Source organism: Rutidosis leptorrhynchoides, chromosome 5 (assembly GCF_046630445.1).
Source record: "Rutidosis leptorrhynchoides isolate AG116_Rl617_1_P2 chromosome 5, CSIRO_AGI_Rlap_v1, whole genome shotgun sequence".
Classification (NCBI taxonomy): Eukaryota; Viridiplantae; Streptophyta; class Magnoliopsida; order Asterales; family Asteraceae; genus Rutidosis; species Rutidosis leptorrhynchoides.
The window spans coordinates 355,794,231-355,813,931 of record NC_092337.1 but is presented as its reverse complement, the minus strand read 5'-3'; the positions used below and the strand labels follow the sequence as shown (position 1 = coordinate 355,813,931).

General features: G+C 35.9%; 2 protein-coding genes across 2 annotated transcripts; one reads left to right on the top strand and one right to left on the bottom strand.

The window, feature by feature from the left end:
• The first annotated feature begins 7,168 nt into the window (after positions 1-7,168).
• Positions 7,169-8,581, top strand: LOC139847768 (serine carboxypeptidase-like 50). The gene is given in 1 exon segment (XM_071837490.1): positions 7,169-8,581. A coding segment is annotated over 1 exon segment (1,347 nt). The 3' UTR covers positions 8,516-8,581.
• Positions 8,582-8,755: 174 nt separating this feature from the next.
• Positions 8,756-15,047, bottom strand: LOC139847010 (mitogen-activated protein kinase 9-like). The gene is made up of 11 exons (XM_071836607.1): positions 14,915-15,047; positions 13,892-14,306; positions 13,681-13,808; positions 13,523-13,582; positions 13,279-13,428; positions 13,036-13,191; positions 12,773-12,910; positions 12,600-12,673; positions 11,241-11,342; positions 10,905-11,145; positions 8,756-9,035 (listed from the first exon to the last, which is right to left on the bottom strand). Exons 2-11 carry the CDS (start codon positions 14,295-14,297, stop codon positions 8,973-8,975), a joined length of 1,518 nt encoding a protein of 505 aa, XP_071692708.1. The 5' UTR covers positions 14,298-14,306; positions 14,915-15,047; the 3' UTR covers positions 8,756-8,972.
• Positions 15,048-19,701: the final 4,654 nt, after the last annotated feature.

Below are 19,701 nucleotides of genomic sequence, written 5' to 3'. Positions count from 1 at the left end.
CTTATCGATTATTTCAGACCGAGATGCCCGTTTCGCTTCTAGATTTTGGCATTCTTTGCAAGAAGCTTTGGGAACACGTTTAGATACCGCGTATCACCCGTAAACCGATGAACAGATCGAAAGCACGATTCAAACCCTGGAGGACATGTTGCGTGCTTGTGTAATTGATTTCGGAAAGGCTTGGGAAAATCTGTGAAAGTGAGTTATAGTCCCACTTTTAAAATCTAATATTTTTGGGATGAGAATACATGCAGGTTTTATAAATGATTTACAAAATAGACACAAGTACGTGAAACTACATTCTATGGTTGAATTATCGAAATCGAATATGCCCCTTTTTATTAAGTCTGGTAATCTAAGAATTAGGGAATAGACACCCTAATTAACGCGAATCCTAAGATAGATCTATTGGGCCTAACAAACCCCATCCAAAGTACCAGAGGCTTTAGTACTTCGAAATTTATATCATATCCGAAGGGTGTCCCGGAATGATGGGGATATTCTTATATATGCATCTTGTTAATGTCGGTTACCAGGTGTTCACCATATGAATGATTTTTATCTCTATGTATGGGATGTGTATTGAAATATGAAATCTTGTGGTCTATTGTTACGATTTGATATATATAAGTTAAACCTATAACTCACCAACATTTTTGTTGACGTTTAAAGCATGTTTATTCTCAGGTGAATACTAAGAGCTTCCGATGTTGCATACTAAAATAAGGACAAGATTTGGAGTCCATGTTTGTATGATATTATGTAAAAACTGCATTCAAGAAACCTATGTCGATGTAATATATTTCTATTGTAAACCATTTGTCGCTGGCCGAATTCTCTTACAATAATAGCTATCACACAAGCATTAAGGCCGCACCTTTTGAAGCCTTGTATGGCCGCAGATGTCGTTCTCCTATCTGTTGGGCTGAAGTAGGTGAAAAGCAACTCACCGGACCCGAACTCGTCCATGAAACAACCGAGAAGATTGTCCAAATTCAAGCGAGGCTCAAGACGGCCCGTGATCGTCAAAAGAGCTATGCCGATCTTAAGCGTAAAGATCGCAAATTCTAAGTAGGTGACCGAGTGATGTTGAAAGTCGCACCTTGGAAAGGTTTAATCCATTTCGGAAAGCGTGGGAAGCTAAATCCGCGATATATTGGTCCTTTTGAAGTCTTGGAGCGTGTTAGACCCGTTGCTTACCGTTTGGACCTTCCGACTCAGTTGAGCGCAGTTCATCCCACTTTTCACGTGTCTAATCTGAAGAAATGTCTTGCTGAACCAGAACTTGTCATACCTCTTGAAGAACTTACGATTGATGACAAACTCCACTTCGTGGAAGAACCTGTTGAAATTATGGACCGTGAGGTCAAAACCTTGAAACGCAATAAGATTCCAATTGTCCGAGTCCGTTGGAATGCTAAACGAGGACCCGAGTTCACTTGGGAGCGAGAGGATCAAATGAAGCAGAAATATCCTCACCTCTTCACAAATCTACCATCTACCTCAGCTTAAAATTTCGAGACAAAATTTTCATTAACAGGTGGGTAATGTAAGACCCGACTTTTTCGACTTACTTTTGTGCTTGTTACTTTCACGAAACTACGTATTTGTGCGTACTGTGTTAGTTTATATTCTGAGATCTTATTTCATGTTAATTACTTTCGTTAATACCATACAACGTGCCATTAAGTACTTAGTTACTTAACTTGATCCTCGAATGCTTTTATGACCGTTAGTGTCACTTGACGTTTAGAACGAGCTATATGTTTTGGTACACGTTTAACTTTTGTCGTAATTGGAATATTACGACTACGTAATACTAATTTTTATTTCCTAATAACAATTACTTGGGTTTTGGGTTGCTTAATTACGTTTAGTAATTTACTTATGCTCACTAGTTAGTCTTGTTGGACTTTATACCTTGTTGGACTCAAGCCCACCCTACTCTAGCTAATGGACTATTTAATTAGCCCAATTTTAATAAGTTTATGACCCATATAAATGTAAGACAAAAATCCACTAAGTTAAGCCAACATACTAGCATTTTTGTTCACCATTATCACAAATGTTGCATGAGATCCTAACAATAAGCACCACCTTTAGACCACCACTAACCAAAAAGCAAAAAGGTGTCCCCCTTGTCCCCCCAAACCCCACGGCCACCCTCACCCCTCACCACTATATATATCATACTCATTTCATCCATTTTACACTTGATCTCATTCTCATTTTACACACACTTACTCTCTTATTTTCTCTCTAGTCTTTCTCACTCTAAAAAGTGTAAGTTTCAAATTTTCTTCTTCTTATTCTTTTCTTCTTATTTTTGACATCATCATCATCACTAAAGGATCGAGCTTTTTAGCTTCTTGATCTTGTTATATCTTGTAGATTCAAACCTTGATTTGAATCCTTCAAGAACATTAAAGATTCAAGCTTTCTAGCTTTGAATCTTCATTACTTTGATGGATCTAAGCTTTATAGCTTAAGATCACTTTATTTTTGTTAAGAGATAAAAACTTGTGTTTATGATCTTCATGAAACTTGAAGATCTAGCTTCATGCTTTAAAGATCTTCAAGAACATTCAAGATTCAAGCTTTCTAGCTTTGAATATTCATTACTTTTTTTGGATCTTTGTTTTCTAACTTATGATCTCTTTTATTTTGTTAAAAGATCAAAACTTGTATTTATGATCTTCATGGAACTTGAAGATCTAGCCTTTTGCTTTGAAGATCTTCAAGAACATAAAAGATTCAAGCTTTCTAGCTTTGAAATCTCATAAATTTTGATAAAAGGATCCAAGCTCTCTAGCTTAGGGTTCCATTACTTTATTTGATCAAATTTATGTTCTTACTTGTTTGATTGAATGAAAGTTTGTAGCTTTAGTTGTAGATAGAACTTGTATTTGTGTTAAGACTAAGAACATGATGTAACATTGGTTCATCATCCTTCTAAAACTCTTAAGTGAGTTGTATTCTTGCTTAGTCTTGATATTGTGTGTTGATGGTTGAAACTTGGTCAAAGTGATGCTAAAACATCAAAGAGTTGTACACTTGAAGCTTACACGCATCAAGGATGAGAACCGTGATGAGCATCAAGCACCAAGAAACCCACCGGAGCACTTGCTTGCTGTTTTTCGAGGTCTGATCAGACTCTTAGGACTTCTGGAAAATTAATTTTCAGATAGTTCGTTTCAAGTAGATGATTTTTCGTTTAGGACTCGCCTAAATCCGATATACATTTTAGGATTTATAGCCTTCCGAAAATCACTACGCATTTGTAACGACGTGCTAAAAATTCTGACCTACTCGCGCTTGAACCGTTGCCACGGTCAAACGACATCTAGTTAGGATTTGAAAATTAGATAGCGGTTAGAGGACTCACATACGGAGCCTTGGCCACTTACCACGCATCTTTTCGGTTTGTATAGAGGTCGTAACAGCTGCCCGAAGTCAGCCTTTTGTTTCGATCTCTATTCTTGTTGAAAACTTACTTTAGCTTTTACGAATGATGATGATGATGATACTTAAGACTTAATTTATTTACTTTTAAACTTTTAGGGACAATATACTGACTTAGTAACCTTTTACTTAGGTTGACGACCTTTCGGACCGACTTACTACTTGCATACTTTTCATAGCAACTTTTACTGCTTATTCACTGTGAGTTATAGCTTCCCATACTAGACACAAGTACTTAAACTTTATATTTGTTTCGGTGGCATAACGGCACAAAGATTCCCCTTAGCTTAGTAACGTTTAGTCATTGGTTTATGAACTGGTGAACGTGAATCTTAGATATGGATCCATAGGGTTTGACATCCCCACTCGGGCTAGTCGCGCTAGCATCCAACGGGTGTTTAATACTTCGTAAACAGACGCACTCTCCAAGTGTACTTTTAGGGGATAATATTACGTTAAGTTAGTTACCGGGTGCCCACGGTTAAGCATATACTTTTCATACTGTTTTGAATACGAAATCTTGTGGTCTACATTACATTACTGATTACAAACAAACTATAGCTCACCAACATTCGTGTTGACCCTTTTAGCGTGTATTTCTCAGGTGCATAGACGTTGTTGCTTCCGTTGTTAGACTTGATGTCTTGGTGTTATAGACTTGCTGTTACAGACTCGCTGTGTTAGACTCCTACTGCATTACTTAGAGATGTCTCAATCATGGAACTTTTATTTTGCATTCGCAACTTATGTTATTTTGAATAATGGCTTTGTAACGACCTTTGTGTCACATTATCGCTTGTAAAACATTTGAAGTTATCTTTCCATGAATGCAAAACTCGTTTTAAAACAGCATGTAGTATCATACCGTGTAATGGACCTGTTGTTGACGATTCGTACATGATGGTTTTGTACGGGGCGTCACAATGTAGCGGCTACGAACAAACGAAAACAAGCCGATGATATACCAATAAACGTTCCAACCGAGGCAAGTTCCATCCTGCACACAAGCTCGAACCCCGACCTAACCCAATTTGAAAATTTACTTAAGGATCAAGACCCAATCTGACGTCCTCCAAGTCGAGCTAAAAGTCAAAGGGATTCGTACTCATCTGATGCCGTAATACGTATGTCTTCTGATGATGTACGTTTAAAGATTGCTCAATCGACCGAAGCTTCACAGCTCGTAGCAAATCGAACCATGGAAAAGCTATGTGAAGATAACGAAATGCGAACAATGTTTAAAGGTTTGAAGCTTCTTTGTAAACCGGTGTCACGTGACTTGCCTCCGGACGAATACAAGGGGTTGATGAGGGCTCGAGCGAGAATCAAGAAACGATATGCAAAGGAAATGGCACCTTCGGACGAGGACGAGTAGTTTGTTTAGTTTTCTAGTATTTTATTTTAATTTATGTCGCATTTTAATTATCGCCGTAATGTTTTAAATTTAAATTATTATAATTTTTTTAATATTCAATGAATTTTAGTTTTATGTTATACATATTCATAATTTATTATATATATATATATATATATATATATATATATATATATATATATAGTGGCAGGATCAATGGGGAAGTAACCAATCGAGGGGAAGCAAATTTTTTTTTTTCGTTTTTTTTGAAATTTTGTTTTTTCGGCGTCAAGATCACACGAAAATATGAACATTTAGAAGAGACACCTCGTGATGAATGTTATTATTTAGGCGGGAAAACGATCGACAAAAATAACATTCAAGATAATATTGTTCGTAAAGAATATGAACGTTTTTTTTTTCTTCATGTTTTGTGAAGTAAAATTTAGCCCGATTTAGAGTTTAGGGTTTAGGGTTTAGGGTTTAGGGTTTAGGGTTTGGTGTTTTGAGTTTATTCCATAAACCCAAAACACCAAATCCTAAACCCTAAACCCTAAACTCTAAACCGTTCGTGTTAAAAACTCAATCTAAACCCTAAATCTAAACCCTAAATCTAAACCCTAAACCCTAAATTTCTAAACCCTAATATCTAAACCCTATAAACCCTAATATCTAAACCCCAATAGCTAAAACCTCAAAATACGCTCGAAAAACACGATAATTGTTATATATTACTTCTTAGAGCGTTTTCCCGCCAAAATAAAAACATTTATCACAAATTGTCTCGACTAAATGTTCATATTTTCATCTCATCTATAATGTTCGTGAACAAAGTTTTTTCAAAAAACGAAAAAAAAAAAAGGTTTTTGCTTCCCCCCGTTTCCCCCCGAATGGTTACTTCCCTCTTGATCCTACCACTATATATATATATATATATATATATATATATATATATATATATATATATATATATATATATATATATATATATATATATATATTAGATTTTTGAAAAAAATAAAAATAATAATAAAAAATAAAATGAATGAATGTCATTGTTGGGAGTGTTCAGTAGCGGAGCCACGTATGTTTTAGGGGTGTCAACAATTGACACCACTCAATTTTTTTGAGATCTTGTATATGTACATTAACAATATGGTAAAAGTATTGAGTTTTCAATGTTTGACCCCAACTCAATTGTTCAAGACCCCATCAAAAAATAATATATAATTTGATATTTCGTAAGTCCGTATTTCTTTTGGGAGTTGATCCGTACACCACTTTGTTTTTGTCATACACCACCAAAACAATTATTTAGACAGTTTTACCCTTCCTTTGAGAAGTTAAGGGGAGTTGGTGGTGAACAAAAGAAAGGGTAAAAATGTCCAAAAAATTTATTTAGTGGTGTATGGCAAAATAGAGGTGGTGTACGGATCACCTCCCATTTCTTTTAGATGGCTAACAATGGATTGGAAATTTGGAAATTAACTTTTAAATAATACTGAAACAGATCATACAAATAGCCCAATTATTTGATCAAGGAAATATCAATAAACAATACTCCATAAATAATACTCTGTAATTCACCTAATATAATTAGTTACTTTATCTTTCATTCACCTTTTCTCATCGAAACATAGTCGCGAATTGCTGTAAAGCGTGAAGCCGTGAATCACCACTACAATTCTTAATTTACTAAGGTATTTATTAGCATCTTCCATATCATAGGTTATTAAAGCTTTGATTTGGTTTTTGTCCATTGCAACTGCAACCGTCGAAAAGTGTTTTTTTTGACAATGAAGCTTGTAGAATCATATTTGCATAATAGGATGACTTATGAATTCCTGAAAGGTTGTCTTCTTGGTGTCATAGAAAAAGAGGTGTTAGCTAGTGTTACAGATGATGTAAGTATGGAGCGTTCCCAACAACAGAAATACGTAGAGGACATTTGTGATAGACGGTAATTTAATTTTTTATATATTTATTAGATTATATTTTTGCATTTAAAATTTTTAACATTTGATAGAATTTGATATTATTTTATTTTATGACACCACTCATTCAAAATTCTGACTTTGCTACTGGTTTAGTCATGAGAAGAAAGTGCTGATATGACGTGATATGACACTGAAGAATAAGGAAGAACTTATTCATTAGAAGAACTCTAAGTACAACACTAAAACACTGTGGTCCATAAAAAAAGCTTTCGCATTTAGCCTGCAAGATGCGCAATATCAAACATGATTGCATAATGACAAACCCATCATTATACGGAGTATCAAAATAATCACTCGTATAGTCATACTTACATACATAATTCTTGTCTTAAAAAAAAAAAAAAAAAACATAATCATGTTAATGGACTTAACACCCGTCAATTTCCATGTCATCTTCCTGGTAATCATCGTCGTATTCCACCACCATCCACCGTCATCAGCCACTACACTCCCCACAAAATCCGGCTACCTCACCGTTAATTCCACCACTAAATCCGCCATGTTCTACGCCTTTTACGAAGCCCAAAACCCCAATAACACCTCACTCTCCGATACCCCACTTGTCATTTGGCTTCAAGGTGGACCTGGTTGTTCATCCATGACCGGAAACTTTTACGAACTTGGTCCATGGCGAGTCACGCCTTCTCTTAAGCATAACGTCGAACACTTCATACTCGAACCCAATCCAGGTTCTTGGAACCGAATATTTGGTCTTCTTTTTATCGATAACCCGATCGGAACCGGGTTTAGTATCGCTACCACGCCTGATGAAATCCCAACAAACCAACGAGCTGTAGCAAGACATCTATTTATTGCGATCAAAAAGTTTATTGCTTTAGACCCATTGTTTAAATCACGCCCAATTTACATTACAGGTGAAAGTTATGCTGGCAAATATGTTCCATCAATTGGGTACTATATCTTAAAAAAGAATCTTGTTTTACCCGTTTCTGAACGGGTCAATTTATTCGGGTTAGCAATTTGAAACGGGTTAACCGATCCAGCTATTCAAGTCAACACTCATGCTTTGCATAACTACAATCTTGGATTAATTAATGACAAACAGAAAACAGAAATGGAAAAACTTCAAACTGAAGCTGTCGAGTTAGTAAAAGCTCGTAATTGGAGTGACGCAACGAATGCGAGAAACCAAGTGTTGAGTTATTTACAAACAGTTACAGGTTTAGCTACTTTGTATGATTTTAGAAGACAAAGTGCTTATCATTCTGATTGGGTGGAAAAGTATTTAAAGGATCCTGAAGTTAAAAAGGCGTTAGGGGTGAACGAATCGATGGTTTTTGTAGGGTGTAGTGATGTGGTTGGAGCAGCATTACATGATGATGTGATGAAAAGTGTAAGGTATATGGTGGAGTATATTGTTAAGAATACGAAGTTATTGTTGTATCAAGGACAGTGTGATTTGAGGGATGGTGTTGTGTCGGTTGAATCGTGGGTGAAGAAGATTAAATGGGACGGAATTGATAAGTTTTTGGATGCGAAAAGAGAGGTTTGGAATGTGAATAATGTGCTTGCAGGGTATGTGCAAAAGTTTGATAATTTGAGTCATGTTGTGGTGTTGGGAGCCGGCCATTTTGTGCCTACTGATCAAGGTGTGAATTCTCAAGCTATGATTGAAGATTGGATTCTTAATAAAGGTTTGTTTGCTAATACACGTATTAAAAACCTACGTGTTGATCTTTGAAGTCGTTACTGTCTTTGTTGTATAACCGAAAGCTTTTGAATAACATTGTATTTAGTGGTTTCTACCTACGATAATTTCAACTTAATTTGTTTGATTTCTTTGTAGAAAGAAAGCTAATGTGTATGCATATTGTAATTATCTTAAATCCTAAGAGCTTGTCATCAAGAACCTCAATAAACTATTTCCGGCTAGGCAAATTTTGAAGGTAGAAAAAACTGTAATAGATAACGTAAGCAAGGCAAATGAACGTCTAGGATTATTCTAATTTAAAACGGCTTACTATTATCAGAATCTTACAAGTACATACTCTTACAAGGTAGCAACATCAAAGCTTCAGTTCAGTACATAAACAGATAGCACGTACAAAGTAAATTATCATAGTTAACGGTAACAAACTAACACAGTTGAATTTAAATTAACTCTGTCCAATTCAAGAGTTGAAGCCTTGATACGCGAATCAAGAACTCAATGCAGCTAGCTTCGGTGATAGAACACTGTTCACCTCATCTCCTTGCTTTTCCTGACAAAATAATTTCTCATGTTAAGGTGCGTTTGATACAACTTAATAATTTAGCGTTTGAATGATTTATAATATATATATAAATGATTCAAAGGCTCAGTTGGTTTTTAATGATAATCATTTTGAATGAACAATGTGAATTATGTAAAATTACCTTATTAACCTTTTGCATTAAAAATAAGACAAAATTACACAGGGGGTTCCTGTGGTATGTTCGAAATAACAAGTGGAGTCCAAAAGAATTTTTTCACCTTGAGGGATCACTGTGGTATGCACTTGTTTCATGGGGGGTCCATTTGCCTAATGTCCGTGTAATTTTGACGTTTAAGTCATGCACATGACTTGCACATGAGGGTAATCTTGTCTTTTTTAATTTCTTTCCCCTTTAGGTGTTAGGTGCACATATTCTTTTAAATTTATTTGATTGTATCCCATGCTATACAACTTGTACCATTCATTTAGCATCATCACCATCCCAAACCTTAACTCCATTTGGCTATTTACAGATTTAAACCATCAAATTAACACCCACATTCAAACCTTCCTTCACCAAAATACGTGCAATTCATTTTAGTCAACTAATACGTGCAATTGATTTAACTCAACAAATAATCCTCACCACTACCCAAACTTGCTTCACCAAAATCTCGACTTCCTCACACAACCACCGTTGTCGCTGGTAGACCACTGCCATTTGGTTTGGTCGCTTAATCCTCACCGGAGGTGATAGTTTTGTTAATAAATTGAAGGTCGAAGGCGTTAACCGTGACTTCGATTACAAGATGATAAAGTTATGATCTTTTTTATATTTTGGGGATTTAAACGTCACCGGTCAGTTTTCGATCATACCTCCGGTCAATTCAGATCCGGTAAGTTTCAGATCTGGTCAGCTTCCTGTCAGTTATGATTTCGATTCGGTAGGTGGAATGTATTTAGATTTAATGTTGATTTGGTTTTGATTCACTGGACCATGACGATGATGAAATAGATTGACAGTGATGAAAAAGAAGAAACCCCTAAATTTTAGCTTAAACATGAGAAGATGAAGATGAGAAGTTTTTGATGATTAAAGATGATGAAATAGATAAATGATGAATAGATGAAGTACATGAAGATGAGACCCCTAAATTTTGGCTTAAATCTGTACTCATTTAGTATTTTTTAGTGATGATTGATGATGAATAGATGATGGTGAGAAGCTTTTGAAGCTGAGATAAGATGAAGGTGTATCAGCTGATGATAAAAAAGGGAATAAAAAAGGAAAAGGAGAAAAGATAAAATGAAATAAAAGAGAAAGAAAGAAAGGAAGGAAGGAAAAAGAAAAGAGAAAAGAAAATAAAAAATAGATTTTTTGAAATGGCCATTTTACCCTCATGTGCATTGCACATGATGTAATCTAACGGAAAAGATAATAGCAGTTAGCGAATTGGACCCCCCATGAAACAAGTGCAAACCACAGTGACCCCTCAAGGTGAAAAAATTCTTTTGGACTCCACTTGTTATTTCGAACATACCACAGGGACCCCCATGTAATTTTGTCTAAAAATAATAATATAGTTGTTTAACAAGTGTTTTGATATAAACTAAAGAGTATATTACATAGAATTTATGTGCTTAATGATTAAAAGAGTATTTCAACTATAAATGGTTCAACACTGAATCTTGAACCATTTAGCACCATATGTCATTCAGATGTAAAAATAAACATGCTGAATGCTGAGTGGTTCAACATTCAGCACCCTAAACCATTCAAATAAGAAGTAATCAAATGCACCATTAGTTTGAAAATGATTTACTCTTGCATTTACTTTGGAAAACAGATGCAATTTATTATATCAGCCAATAATAACAAAGGTACAGAACACTTACCTTGCAAATCCTGCTGCAAGCTCCTACATATTTGGGAGTACTAATGCTAGAACTTCTTGACAAGTCTCGGGTTTTATTGTTTTTTGGGATATTTTTATCGTTTTTGGGTGTTTTAGAATCGTTGTTACACCTGTCTGGTCTTGGTGGGCTTCTAAGAGTGGTAGCGATTGCAGCATTTGTACGCCTTTCAAAGTCGTTGATTTCATCAACAGCTTCTTCAATGGGTACACAGATTCGCTCTCTTTAAAAAAAGAGAACAATAAACATCCCAAAATACCATAACATACAACTTTCTTATCTTGAAAGAAAGTTGCCAGATTGAGTTAGAAAACTTACCTTGGCAATGATGTGTAGTGCCTTTGAAGTGGAGAGTTTCTTCGCTCATTGGCTTCCTGCTCCTCAAGATCCGCAAATTGCTGCTTAAATCGATCAATTCCACTGAAAATAAGATAAAGTGTTAATACGGTTTAATTACAAAACTTCAACTTTTTCATGTTTTAATCCTTTAATTTTAAATAACCGGTTAAAAAACCATTATGACATAATAGGTTAATACTTTTAAAGATTTTAAAATCAACTTAATCCATATATTTTCATGTAATTTATAAATTTCAACATCAACTATTGTATATATTTTAAAAAAAATTATAGTAATGTAACTATCCCAAGGTAGCCCAGCGGTTGGGGCCCCTGACATCCTTGTAATAGGTCTCAGGTTCGAATCTTGGGGTGGCCAGGGAGTTGGAAACAGCCCGGAGTATTCCGAGGAGTATTCCTGATGGGCTGCGGTACAGTAGAGTATGGGGTCGGATTACTCGCCTTTCGTCGGTAACCCGAACAGGGAAAGCCTTACAACTTTTTTAACTATTGAGGAGTATCTCACATATTAAACTGACAACTTGCCAAAGACATTGAATACCTTTTTTATAAGTTTTAACAAAAATCATCAGAAATGATGTCATTATATCAATGCACTTCTGTCTAACTAAAACACTACAAAAATAATTGTGATGACATATCGTACTCAATTATATTATATATATACTTAGATATCCAAAAAGATATATGACATAGTGAGAGGATCCAGGAGGAACTAATTATTGGAGAGAACTGACTCCCTTTTACATGTGTGATTATGTGGTGTGAGTTTCGTTCTCTCACAAAATTAAATCTTCATGGATCTATATGACGAGACATTATATATACAATAATCATTCATTACATCATTATATCATTCATTATAATGAAATTTTACACTTGTAATTTTGATTAAAATGTACGAACAATATAATAATGTTGTAAAGATATAACCCTTTGTTAAGATAGTAAAACATTATAATAATGAACAACGAAATTTTAGTAAAATTTTTAGTTAAAGGGTTGAATTGTGAGAAGAAGGGTTAAAGAGTAGAGTAAAAAGTTAATGAAAGTTTAAGGATCAAATGATCGTTGAATTTATGTCGAAGTCATTGATGAGCCTTGGTCAACCAGTTACCAGTTATCAAAAAGGGTTACTATAAAGTGTCAAACAAACTAAAGAGATAACATTTTGATCACCTATAAGTTAAGTTTTTAAAAAAGTTGAATGGTTAAAACAAAAAAGAAAAGTTGAAAACTTGGTGATTAATAGGTTTTTAATAATATTTTAACAGCTCCCTAAATTGAATACTTCAATCACAATTTCTAAATCCTTACCTCGGATACATGAAGCTTATGTGTTCTTCACCATGAAGGTACTCTTGTAGCATTTGTGGGTGATATTCTAGAATCTGTGTATGAGAAAACACGACAAAACCATTAAGCAGTGCACGAAAATAGATATAATGGATGTCAAATAAAGAACTAAAAACCACAAAATATGCCCTTACCTCCCTATAAATTAGCTCTCTAACATCATTCTTCGTTAATCTACGCTTCTCAAATTCGAACTCAAGTTTTGAAATTGGCTGTTTGGATGGTTCAGTTTCCAAATTCGCTAAACCGTGAAAGTAAGGATCTGCCAAGGCCTGCAGATACAAAAAAATTGACAATATCAATAAACAGCAATAGTAACTAAAAATTTTCAGAAAGTTCCTTGACACACACACACACACACACAACATAATGGTAGAACAAAGTTACTAAAGCTTACCTCTTCAGCCGATATCCGGTCCGCGGGATCAAACGCAAGTAACCTTTCAAGTAAACGAAGTGCCAACGGATCAGCATTAGGGAATTTACGTGACAACGGAATTGGGGATTTTTTCGGCATGCTATTTAAATATCTTCTAGCCTTGTCATTTCGTATCTGCAGGTGATTAATGACTTAATGTTATTCCAAATTCTTATTTTAAAATAAAGTTTGTAACTTTACAAAAGAATCATGTAAACAAACCCTAGCAATTGTTTCAGCTGATGGAGAACCAAGCAAATCAGTAACAAGATCCAATTGGTGTACAACGTTTCTTCCAGGAAACAATGGTTTTCCTGTTAGCATTTCAGCAAATATACATCCTATGCTCCATATATCAATTGCAGGAGTATACTGAAATAATACCAAATTTTAAATATTTAAATTTAAATAAATAATGCTATGAAGCCCAAAACCAGTATATGTGCGTGTGTGAGTGTGAGCTTACTTTAGAGAAAAATGAACCACAAAGTTCAGGAGCACGATACCATCGAGTAGCTACATAGTCCTGAACACAATTACAGACAAAGAAAAAACAGCAATTGTAAACGAGATGGTTTGATTTGATTAAAGACATTTGTATTGGTTATAATGTTATATACGTACAGTCCAAAAAATTGCTGACGGGGTATCATCAAACGATGCACGAGCTAGGCCAAAATCACAGATCTTCAACTTGCAGTCTGCATTAGCAAGGATGTTTTTCGGCTTCAAATCTCGATGAAATACATGTGCTGCAAAACAAAATACAGAGTCAATAAAAATTAAGTAGTCAAATCAAGAAAACAAATTGTAAAAGTATAACAAGAAGACAAACCTGTATGTATATATTTCAAAGCACGAAGAAGCTGATACAAGAAAAACTGATGATGTTCAGGAGTAAGATCATCATTAACCTTGATTACTTCATCAAGATCAGATTCCATCAACTCAAACACAACATAAATATCTTTAAACTCTCGTCTACAAGGAGGAAGCATAATATGCTTAATTTCAACAATGTCAGGATGTTTAAGCAATCGAAGCAGCTTAATTTCTCTAAGAATTCGAGTAGCATCAGAAACATGCTCAAATACATCATTTATCTTTTTAATAGCCACTTTTTCACCAGTGTGTGTATCCACTGCAGCTGCAACAACACCATAACTCCCCTTTCCTACAACCTCTTGTATCTCATACAAACTTGCCTCACCATACTCGGTGAAAAACTCCTTGCCAAGCATCTTTAAATTCTGAATTTTATCAAAGTTTGCATATAAGTTAAATTAATCACAAATTTATTGACAGATCACAAAGATCTGTAGCCAAAGTTCCATCAAAACTCAAAAGACTGTAAGGTGCTATTTGTTTTTTTAAGATGTTTGTGTCTGCGGATCTAAATGTCTGTATGCTGAATTGTGAAAATGGTTTGTTACTTAATTCTGTCTGCAACACGCCTGCAAACATAATACACCATTATTTTATTTATGTCTTTGGAAAAACAAATTGTGTGCAGTAAAAACGTATGCGGAAGCGCATACATAAGATATAATAAGATCTGCAGTAAAAACGTATACGGAAGCGCATACATAAGATATAATAAGATCTGCAGTAAAAACGTATAATAAGATCTGCAGACAGAAAAACAACACGTAAGTTTAAATCTGTACATAAGAGCCAGTGAATTCAACTTAATCAACAATAAATGTAATATAAAATAAATTTTACTAACAGAATTAAGACTACAATCATTTTAATGATACTGGTTACCTTATCTAGAATTTGCCCTAATTTATAGGATGAAAGTGTAATTCAAGCGGTATAATGTACGAGATTCAAAGCAATTGAGTAAGATATGAACCTCGAAGGTGAGCTTAGCAAGTAATTCTTCTCCGGTGGCTTAAAAACCCTAGAATTTGTTATTCGCCGTTTCAATCCGCGTCTGAAATTGCAGAGAATAATAGCTATGAAGCTAATATAGATATATAGATAGATGTATATAAACAAAACACTATTTATATCTCTTCAAGATATAGTCTTTATTTAGTGAAGGCATATCTGAATTTTCAGGTCAAACAATTATTTTAAAAAAGTCAAACATATCTATTGGTTAAATCTGACCGTCGATTGCAAATCCAATTGCAGTTGTTGATTTCTGGCCATATACGCGTATTCCTTACATCTAAGGCGAAGATAATTTATATTTAATATATACTGTAATATTTATTTTTATTTTATTTAAATATTAAAAAAAAAATTACATACAACTTGAATCAATTAAAAAAGGGAAAGTGAGAATAAGCATTGCGCGCCATATCTTATCTGCAGTGACAACTGACACGCATACGTCGAGTTTTATCTAATTGTTAAAGTTAACGCTGTCGGTGAAGATAAGGATTGCAAGATGTATGATCGATGTGATTAACTTATTTTTTGTAAACGTTATCAGATGTACGGATTCATTGACTGTTTAAGCATTCGAAGGATTATCGATTTTTTTATTAATTAAAAATAAATAATACTTGGTAAATAATATATCTAATACCTCTCTCAATCTACAAACTCAGGCGACTAAATCGTTGTGGTCCTATCACCGTAGATGAATTCCAATCACGTGTTACAAATGTATATTAAAAAAAAAAAAAATTAATTACAATCCTGTTATTAAGAAATTAAGACCTTAATTTTATTTGTATACTTTAATAACCACAACTCCATAAAAATAAGTAAATAACTAACCCCAAATGTACTACGTAGTATTACTTAAAGCACATATTTATTTAATGACAATCCTAAGAGTTGTCATTAGAAATTTCTAAAAAATAAGGTTCTATCGAGTTAATTACATTTAAGTCTGTACTTTCATACTTCTAAGTGCGACTCGTCGTGTGGAAGTTTGATACTAAAAATGGTGCAGGTTCAATCACCATTCGTGACATCAATTTACAACTCTTATGACAGTTGTATAATGATTGCTCGTGTCACATGTGTGGGGACCCGGGGTCTGGTGGATTTATAAAGGAAACACAAGGTTGGAGTGTTCCTGCCAAACATATAGTGAGTTTGGTGGGTTTCTAAAAGAAATGGAGAGTCGGAGTGTCCCTACCAAACATGCATCTTTTGATCCTAACTTGGACATCAATTGTTGATGCTGATCAACGGGTACAATTTTGGTGAAAACATCTACAGGTTTTGACTAGAAAGACACATATTTTGGCCTGACTACTCCCATTATTCACGTACATAATGGCAATCTATTTCGATATGTTTCGTTTTCACATGAAATATTAGATTAGCCACAAGATGAATTGTAGCTTGATTATTGTTAACACCTATTTTCTTATGAGGTAAGGCTTAGTGTGTCAACAAGATACTAGAAGTAATCTAGCTTTAGGAGGGCGGAGTGTTGCCGATTGATTTTTACCCTTGAGAAATAATCCCTGCAGACCCGGTTCACAAGTGTAGAAACTTGTGGGGTGGCTTAATCAATCTGTCGTCCGTAGAGCGTAAAAGTGCTAGCCGGATGACTTCTAGTGAGAGAAAGTAGAGAGAGAAAGAGAAGTGAAGTCTCAGCTCTCAAAGTTGTCAGAATGTCTGAACTGTGTAAAATGACGACCCAAGGGGTCTATTTATAGTGTCAGATCCACCAGATTGCTCGGGGACACGTGTCAGATGATGATACATTCTGTTATTCGTGATCCGAAATTTACGCTGAAGGTGGCGTTCTCCGGCCAGGGCTTACGCGCTAGGGGGCCTTCAGGGCTTATGCATGACGGAGCAGCCTGTACAGCGGAGAACGCTGGACGGACAATTCCAAAAAACTGTTGTTTCCAGTCTTCCTGATGCTACTTTTATGCAACCATTATGTCTTTTATGCGTGTATACGATAGGATACACCATTAAGTCCCCCCAGTTTAATGACTTAAGCATTTGAAAAATGTTTAAGTTATTAAACTTTTGATAACGCACGCCAAACTAGCCTGCTCATTGCCCATTTGCATCGGGGAAAACATTTCAGGCATTAAATGTAGACGAATTTTACTGACGTTGTTATGATTAATTTTGCACGGTTGAGATCCTTCACGCGCCTCCAGCTGTAAAAGTGTTATTTCGTACCCCACATTTAAACTCATCCATACACGTGTCTTAATCGTGGCCATAAAAATTGCATCGATGAACTCCTATATAAACCGTCATAACCCTTTTACCTTCACTTTTTTACCTTTGCCAAGATCTGAAAAGCATATTTCTCCCCAAATCTTCATCGCATTCTTCAATTTTCAACTTTTTAAGGTTTAGCATCTTCCAAGGTCAGTTATACTTCATCCTTCTGCTATTTTCTTCTTGTTGATATCTTTTTTACTGTATTATCATGGCTTCTACTCCAAGTACTGGCCAAGAACACGCAAAGCCTTCTTCATCAAATACCGCTGACATTCCAGAAGTTAGCACGATGTCTTCATCACTGACAAGTGAATACTTAGATGGTTTAAAGATTGCCTTCCGCCATCTTAATCAATACAACCCTGTTCTTCCCACCAACAAACAAACTGCTGACAACTCTCCTAACGGAAAAATTACTTTATACGCCTTACAAATTACCCACGGCAACCTCCGTGTTCCCCTTACTAACTTTCTTCTTCGCCTTCTTAGATATTATAAGGCCTGTCTTAGTCAGATGCATCCCCATGGCCTTCAAAAAATCATCCTTTTTGAAATGTACTGCAATGCTACTAATATAAAGCCTCGCATTAAAGTTTTTATCTCCTTGTTTAGAATTCGCACAATTAGTGACTGCTGGCTTACTATTGATAGTAAGCGAAATACTCATTTTGTTGGTACAAATAAAGTTTCAAATTTGAAGGACTGGAAAAGTCCATTTTTCTTTGTTGATGAGACTGTTATTCAGGAGGAGTACTCCGTTGTCCGGGAATGGGGTGCTATTGATGCTGGTGTAGGAAAGGGTGTTAAGATTTCTGCCGCAGAGCAGCGGATAGTAAATAACTTGAAAGAGCTCCGCCTTCCGCCCAGATCATACGAGAGGTATGAGGGAATTCTTGTGCTGTGCAAAGTGAGTCAAGAATGGCCGAGCAATTATGTGCCAGTACTTCGTGAGAAAAACCAGGGTAGGATGTGATATGATCATCCTATTATATATAAATGTGTGTCTATTGTTTGTCATGTTTGCTTATATTGCTGTTCATGTTTAATTTTTGAAGTCAACTCCGTGATGCAGGTTCGTTCCGCTCTTTTATCCGTTGATCTTGATGATGAAGTGGAGGTCACTGCTCGTGACAAAACTGCTGAAGAGTTAGAGGCAGAGAGAGCTGCAGCTGAGGCTAAAGGTGCTGCTGATGCTACTGCTGCTGAAAAGGGGGAAGGAATCGTTGTTAGCAGCTCTGATATTGAGTCCGGGTCTGAACAAACAGACACTGAACGGACAGCGGATGACACCACCACCACAGAGCAGCAGACATCTGGTTCGGTTGACATCACGGGTGAAACAAACTCCACCCCCCTCCAACCCAAAAGACAAGGAAGAAGAGCATAGGCTCTAAGAGGGTAAAAAGTACAGAGGGGGGCCAAAAACAGAAACGCAGAAGAAGTATGTCCATTCTGCTCTTTCTTGATAATGAACATGTTTTGGCTTATAACTATTATATTTATTCATAATGCTAATTTGTTTCGGTTAGTGATTTTAGCAGAATCTGATGATAGCCAAGGGAAGGCTACTGAGGGCGGTGAATGGGTGCCGGAGGAAAATCGTGAGAGTGAAGGAGATAAAACACTAAAAACTCCGGACTACAACTTCACTCCCTTTAATGGATATGAGTTTGAACAGAGGACGGAGGACGATGCCTCTTATCGTTCTCCTCCTCCCAACACTGGCAACCCTGCTGTCACATCATCAAATGTGCAAGTGCCACAAGTTCCTGCTCATGTTAGTACGTTGCAGGCACTCATTGATTATCCTGCTACTAAGAGCAAAGGTTTTGCAACTGCTCTTCAGGTATTAACGATTAAATCATCTGTATGCCTGTACTTGCAATTTATTTATGTAATCTTGCAATATTTAATCATAATATTTTGCTGTTGCAGGGTTTTGCTATCCCTGAGTTGAAACCTTATTTAAACGCTCTTCGTTCTGAACAACTCAGGGAATCAATTGCTGCTACTCACTTGCTGCTAACCAATCACCTGGAATCCGTCCTGCAACTGCAGGAGCATCAGGAGTCTATTCTTGCTATAGCCCGTAAAGATATAGCTGAAGGTGCAAATGCTCGTAAGAGAGCTGCTGATGCTGAGCGTGCCTTGAGTGACGCTCAGAAAACAATAAAAGCTAAGGAGATTGAGCTAAAAAATGCTCTAGATGCTACTACTGCCCTGCAAGAGGAGAAAGACAAGTTGGTGGATGCTGAGAAGAAAAGGGTTGAGGAGGAGCAGTTGAAGATTGCTGAGTTGGAAAAGCAGCTATCTGCAGAAAGGGAAAAGTCTGCTGGGCTTCTCCAGAGGGCGGAGAAGGGTGAGAGCAACTTTTCCGAGCTTAAGAAGGGTATACCGGGTTTAATAGCGAAGGTGCTTGGATCCAGTCTTATGGGGAATCCCTACAATGATTATGTTGATGCTATACGCACCCATGCTATTGCT

Excerpts from the sequence above, each read along its gene's own strand:
- LOC139847010 (XM_071836607.1), bottom strand. The coding sequence starts at position 14,297 with ATGCTTGGCAAGGAGTTTTTCACCGAGTATGGTGAGGCAAGTTTGTAT. Across the intron at positions 12,674-12,772 it reads GAGAGCTAATTTATAGGGAG|ATTCTAGAATATCACCCACA; the intron begins GTAAGGGCATAT and ends TCTCATACACAG. Across the intron at positions 11,146-11,240 it reads CACTACACATCATTGCCAAG|AGAGCGAATCTGTGTACCCA; the intron begins GTAAGTTTTCTA and ends CTTTTTTTAAAG.